General features: G+C 55.5%; 1 protein-coding gene across 1 annotated transcript in view; it reads left to right on the top strand.

Moving 5' to 3' along the window:
- The window catches only part of CNNM3 (cyclin and CBS domain divalent metal cation transport mediator 3), a 19,879-nt gene that overhangs the window by 2,496 nt on the left and 12,284 nt on the right, over positions 1–5,099 (top strand). The window contains exon 3 of the mRNA XM_005862246.2: positions 3–516. Coding sequence (XP_005862308.1) covers positions 3–516 — 514 coding nt within the window. The remainder of the gene's footprint in view (positions 1–2; positions 517–5,099) is intronic.

Below are 5,099 nucleotides of genomic sequence, written 5' to 3'. Positions count from 1 at the left end.
AGCTGGCGCGAGGTGGCGGCGATCCCTACAGCGACCTCAGCAAGGGCGTGCTGCGCTACCGGACGGTGGAGGTGGTGCTCACTCCGCTGGAGGACTGCTTCATGCTGGACGCCAGCACCGTGCTGGACTTCGGCGTCCTGGCCAGCATCATGCACGGCCACACGAAGCTGGCGCGAGGTGGCGGCGATCCCTACAGCGACCTCAGCAAGGGCGTGCTGCGCTACCGGACGGTGGAGGAGGTGCTCACTCCGCTGGAGGACTGCTTCATGCTGGACGCCAGCACCGTGCTGGACTTCGGCGTCCTGGCCAGCATCATGCAGAGCGGCCACACGCGCATCCCTGTGTACGAGGAGGAGCGCTCCAATATCGTGGACATGCTCTACCTCAAGGACTTGGCCTTCGTGGACCCCGAGGACTGCACGCCGCTCAGCACCATCACCCGCTTCTACAACCACCCGCTCCACTTTGTCTTCAACGACACCAAGCTGGACGCCGTGTTGGAGGAGTTCAAGCGAGGTAAGGTCTGGGAATCGCGGAGGGGACCTGAAGGCCTTCGGTCTTCCCTAGAAAGGGGTGAGGGGTCCCAGCCCTGTGGAGGGCAGTGAGACCTCTAAGTACTCCTTTAAAGAAGATGATGGCCTTGCAGCTCTGAAATGGCACTTAAAGACTATCGTTCAGAGGGTGGCGGCGCTATAGAGAGCAAACGGTCCCTTTTCCTGGGAGGCCCCCAATTCTGGGAGGTATGTCCACTAGATGCCAACCCCCAGCTCTTTACCTCTCCAGGTCATTTTTATGGGTTTTGGGTTTGTAGCACAACCAAACTCTCGGATAGAAACTAAAAAATGTAGAAAAAACGTGTTTCCAGATACCTATTATTTGCCTTCATGTACGGGCACACCTCAGAGAGATTGTGGGCTCGGTTCCAGACCACCGCAATAAAGCCAGTCTTAATGTTTTTGCTGGTGGAGGGTCTTGCCTTCCATTTGTCAAAAACGCAACATCTGTGAAGAGCAATGAGCCTGCAACGTGAAATCAGCCCTGCCAGTGATGTTTCCAGGTGGTGTTCAGGTCACTGAGGGGCTGCTGCCTTCCTGATTACAGAAAAGGAGTGATTGACAAATCCCTTTCCGCAGGTGTGGATGGAATGTCCACTTTGATTTTGCCAGAAACCACTTCATGGATACTGATTTAGTCTCCCTGTCAGCTGTCTTTAGAAAACGTCCCCTTTCTTTTAGAAAACTCCCATAAGGTCTTTCAGGTTCTCCTGTAACTACACATTTTACTCTCTCTTTCACCTTGATGTATCTGAGCAGCTCTTAGGTTGCAGGTAAAAGCCAAAACCTACCCTCCAGGTGTGAAGGTGTGGGCTGCCCTGTAGTCCTTTCCAGGGCCAACGCGGATGTGCTCCTTAGAGCGTGGCTGCTCCTCGCTGCCAGCCAAGCTTCTCAGACCTGAACTGCAGGATGGGCACAGGGGACGCCCCAGAATTCTGGGTCGGCTTGATCCTAAAGGCTGTGTAATGTGAGGCTGGGAAGTGAGTAAAGCCCCCTGATCTTCGTGGCAGCTGTGAGGTGCTGGGAGCCCCTGACGGTGAAGGCAGGGGGACAGGGAGCAGGGCTGCAGGGCTGTGTGGAACTGACCCTGTTGCTCCTGCGTTAGCACTGCCGTCTGCCAGACAGTACTGGGCGCTCCTGCGCGTCCTTGCCTTTCATCCTTGCGGGCAGCCTGGTGTTGCCTAGTTTGGCAGTTACTGTTACCGCTGTGCCTCCCGGTGGACCGGAGGCTCGATGGGTAGCTCCGACTGCTCTGCTAGAGAATCTCATGGCTCCCAGCTGCCTTCCGAGAAAGTGGTCATTCAGCCCCTCTCAGGGGTGGGGAGCCCCCCGGGTAGGGGCCAGACAGAACCTCCTGGTGGTAAGTACTCCATCTGGGCCAGTGTAGTCTATGCGGTGGCCCTGGAGTCAGTTGGGAGGGTTTATTCCATCCTGCCCCTGCTGCTTCCCAGCTTGAGATGGTGGGGAGGCTGGACTTGACACCAGGGTGGTGCTTGTGAGCAGAGCATCTCACCATGACTGGTATGGAGACCAGTGGGGGGGTGGAGGGGGGAAGCGCAAGGGCACAGAGGAGAGAGGATGGCGGGCTGAATGGGGCCTGGGGAGGAGACCCAAGAGGGCATTTGGAGGTAGAATTGGGAAGGTTTTGTGGTTGTCAGGGGCTTTCCAGCAAGAGGGAGGAGCTGGGGATGAGACCTGGATTGCAGGGAGGTGAGGGGCTGGGTGAGGGGTTTGTTCTGGACTTTGGAATTTGTGCAGTGGCCAGAGGCCAAGTCCTAGGGGGCAGGTGACGTGAAATTGGAAGGACCTGAGTGGAGGTGAAGGTCTGATTCTGGGTGTAGAAGTGGTCCCTCAACCACAGGAGGGGAGCAGAGAGCCTAACCCTGAGGGGCACAAGCATGTCCGGGGAGGGCAGCAGAGAGGCTGTTGAGGAGAGCCAGCAGCTTGGAACATCTGGAAGCCAGGGAAAGAGACCGCTCACCAAGGGAAGGCGAGTGATGAGGAGAGGATCCAGCAAGCCATGGTGTGGGGTAACAGATGGAGTGAGTAGGGCATGAGAGGTAAGACAGGTTATGAAGAGCTTCTGGGAGGTGTGGCTGGAGAGCAGTGGCTGGGAGGGAATGGCCGGGATTAAGATGGGCGAGTCGGGTGGGTTTAGGTTTAGATGTTGGGAAGGAGCCAGGAGAGAGGGATGGCCACTGTGCCGGCCACTCCTGTGCTGGGTGGTGGCCCCAGAGCAGCTGAGGAGAGCCACGCGGGTTTCATGCAGCCTGATGCTGACCCTGTAGCTGCCTGCTGACAACTGCTGCTACTCCAGGTGATGGAGGCTGAGTGGGGAGCGCTTCCCTCCCCTGCCTTCCTCCTGTGGTGAGTGAGGGCCATTCTCAGGGCAGAACGACCACATCGTTTCTGTGAAATCCTGGAGCTTTCTCTGCTTCTGTGCCAGGCAGTTCTTTGGTGGATGTCTTTACTTTTCCTCATTAGAATCCTTTCTGGCATAACCCCTGTGAACACAGCATATTGTAGCCTTGATGGTGCCTGAGGTGTTAGAGTTTGGTCCCCGTCCCGCCTCTGTCAGGCGTGTGAGGTGGCGGTGCCTCTGCATTCCCTCAAGCTGGAGTCTTTGGCATCTTGGCAGCTACCATTCCGGCCCCTGTTCCTGTCCTGCTTCCAGAGCCGTCTCTCTGGGACTTTATCGTCTCGGAGAGTCACCTTCCCCAGTGAGGAGACTTCAGTCGGTGTGCAGACTTCAGTCGGCACCGATTATTTTGTGCAAAGATCACCAGGAAAAGTGAGTGCTCTCGGGCTGTATTTCCTTTAAGCCATCAGTCCTGCTTCCGTGTCCACCCCACTGAGACGATGCAGGGGCATTCAGCCAGAGGAGGGGTCAGGATGGGTGTGTTTGTTAGTTTCTGCTTTAAAGGGTCCGAGTTCGGGTTCACTGTCAGAAGCCACAGCTCTGAAGAGTCAGACCTGCCATGGGGAATGTTAGTAATGTCCCTTCTCGCAGGACAGATTCACATAGTGACTTTAAAAGCAAAAGAGGGAAGGCAGAGAAGTCTAAACTCCAAATGCGTTTTTAAGAATTTCCTAGACGCTAGGCGTTCCAGAAGAGTCCTCGAGCATTCACATAACTTAGGAGCACGCTTGTGCCTGCTGACTAAACAACTAACTAAGATTGAACAGTGGAGCTTTCCCAGGGCTTTCTGGACCCTGCTGTGAGATGCACCATCTGCCTCTTGCTGTGGCTCTGGCCCGGTGCCAGGGCCGATGCCAGGTTTGCAGCCAGCCAGCAGGGCCCATATTTGCAGGGCATTTTATCCTCTCTGATGAAAAATAAACCCAATCCCTCCAGCTGCCCTTTCTCTGTGTCCTCCTACTGCTTCCTCACGGTGGCCTTCTGGTGGACCCCTTCAGAGTTGTCTTGAGAGGAAGTCACCTGGCCACTGTTTGAGGGGGTCTTCCATGTGGCAGGTCACTGAGAAACTTGTGCTTGTTTCATCGACGTTTGAAGGCAAAGGAGAAGTCAGTCCATCCTGCAGGTAGCCAGCCAAAGCCAGTGGCTCCTGGGAGAAGGGAGCCGAGGGGGGTCTTCTGCGATCTCAGAGGCCCCCAGAGCCTGGGATCTGGTTTCAGAACCCGAGAAGGCTGCTGCCAGAGTGGTGTGCCCTGATCTGGCCTGACATTGATGTCCTGTGGCAGGGTCCCCTGGCCCTTCGAGAAATGGCGCCTGCCTTTGGTGTGAGCCATTCCCACCACGAATCCCAAGGGGCGGAAAGCAGCCGTCCCCTTGAGTGCCATCTCATCAGGAACAAGCAGATTCTTCTCCGGGGCCCCCTGGCTTTTCCTCTGGGGGCGAGGCAATGTAATATGGTCATTTCCACCTTTAATTATCGAGCATATGAGATGCTTTCTTTTCTTTAGAAGGCCCGTGGGAGTCACCAAGGGGAGGGCTTTCTCAGACTCAGTGAGAGCCAGTAGGGCGTGGTGGTGAAGAGAATGGACGAGGGAGCCAGCTGCTTGCGTTCGAATCCTGGTTTTGCTCTTGGATGGGTCATTGGACCTCCCTCGGCCTCATTTTCTCTGTGAACTATAAGTGGGGATAACAGTACTGTATGCCACAGAGAGGTGTCGGAGGACTTGGTAAGTTAGTGAGTAAAGCCCTTGGTGTCCAGCACAGGGTGAGCATTAAGTCCTGCTGCTTAACCCTCTGCAGTCAGGCTGTGCTCACCATTGATGGCATCTGAGGTTTGATGAGCTACAGCAAGTGTTATCTTTTTATTCTTTTACAGCCTCATTCCTTTCTTGATCATCCTGCTAGTGGTTTTCTACTTCTAATAATACAGTAACTAGAGGCCCGGTGCATGAAATTCGTTCACGGGTAAGGTCCCTAGGCCTGGCCGGCGATCAGGGCCTTCTGGCTGCTGGCCAGGGCCTTCCTTCATTTTACACCACCCCCTGGTGGTCAGCGCACGTCATAGCGAGCGATCGAACTGGTCTCCCGGTCAGACTCCGGAGGGGACACTTTGCATATTAGCCTTTTAT

Source organism: Myotis brandtii, unplaced genomic scaffold, assembly GCF_000412655.1.
Source record: "Myotis brandtii unplaced genomic scaffold, ASM41265v1 scaffold1612, whole genome shotgun sequence".
Classification (NCBI taxonomy): domain Eukaryota; kingdom Metazoa; phylum Chordata; class Mammalia; order Chiroptera; family Vespertilionidae; genus Myotis; species Myotis brandtii.
Note: the sequence above shows the minus strand (reverse complement) of the source record. Positions and strands in the feature narration are given on the sequence as shown.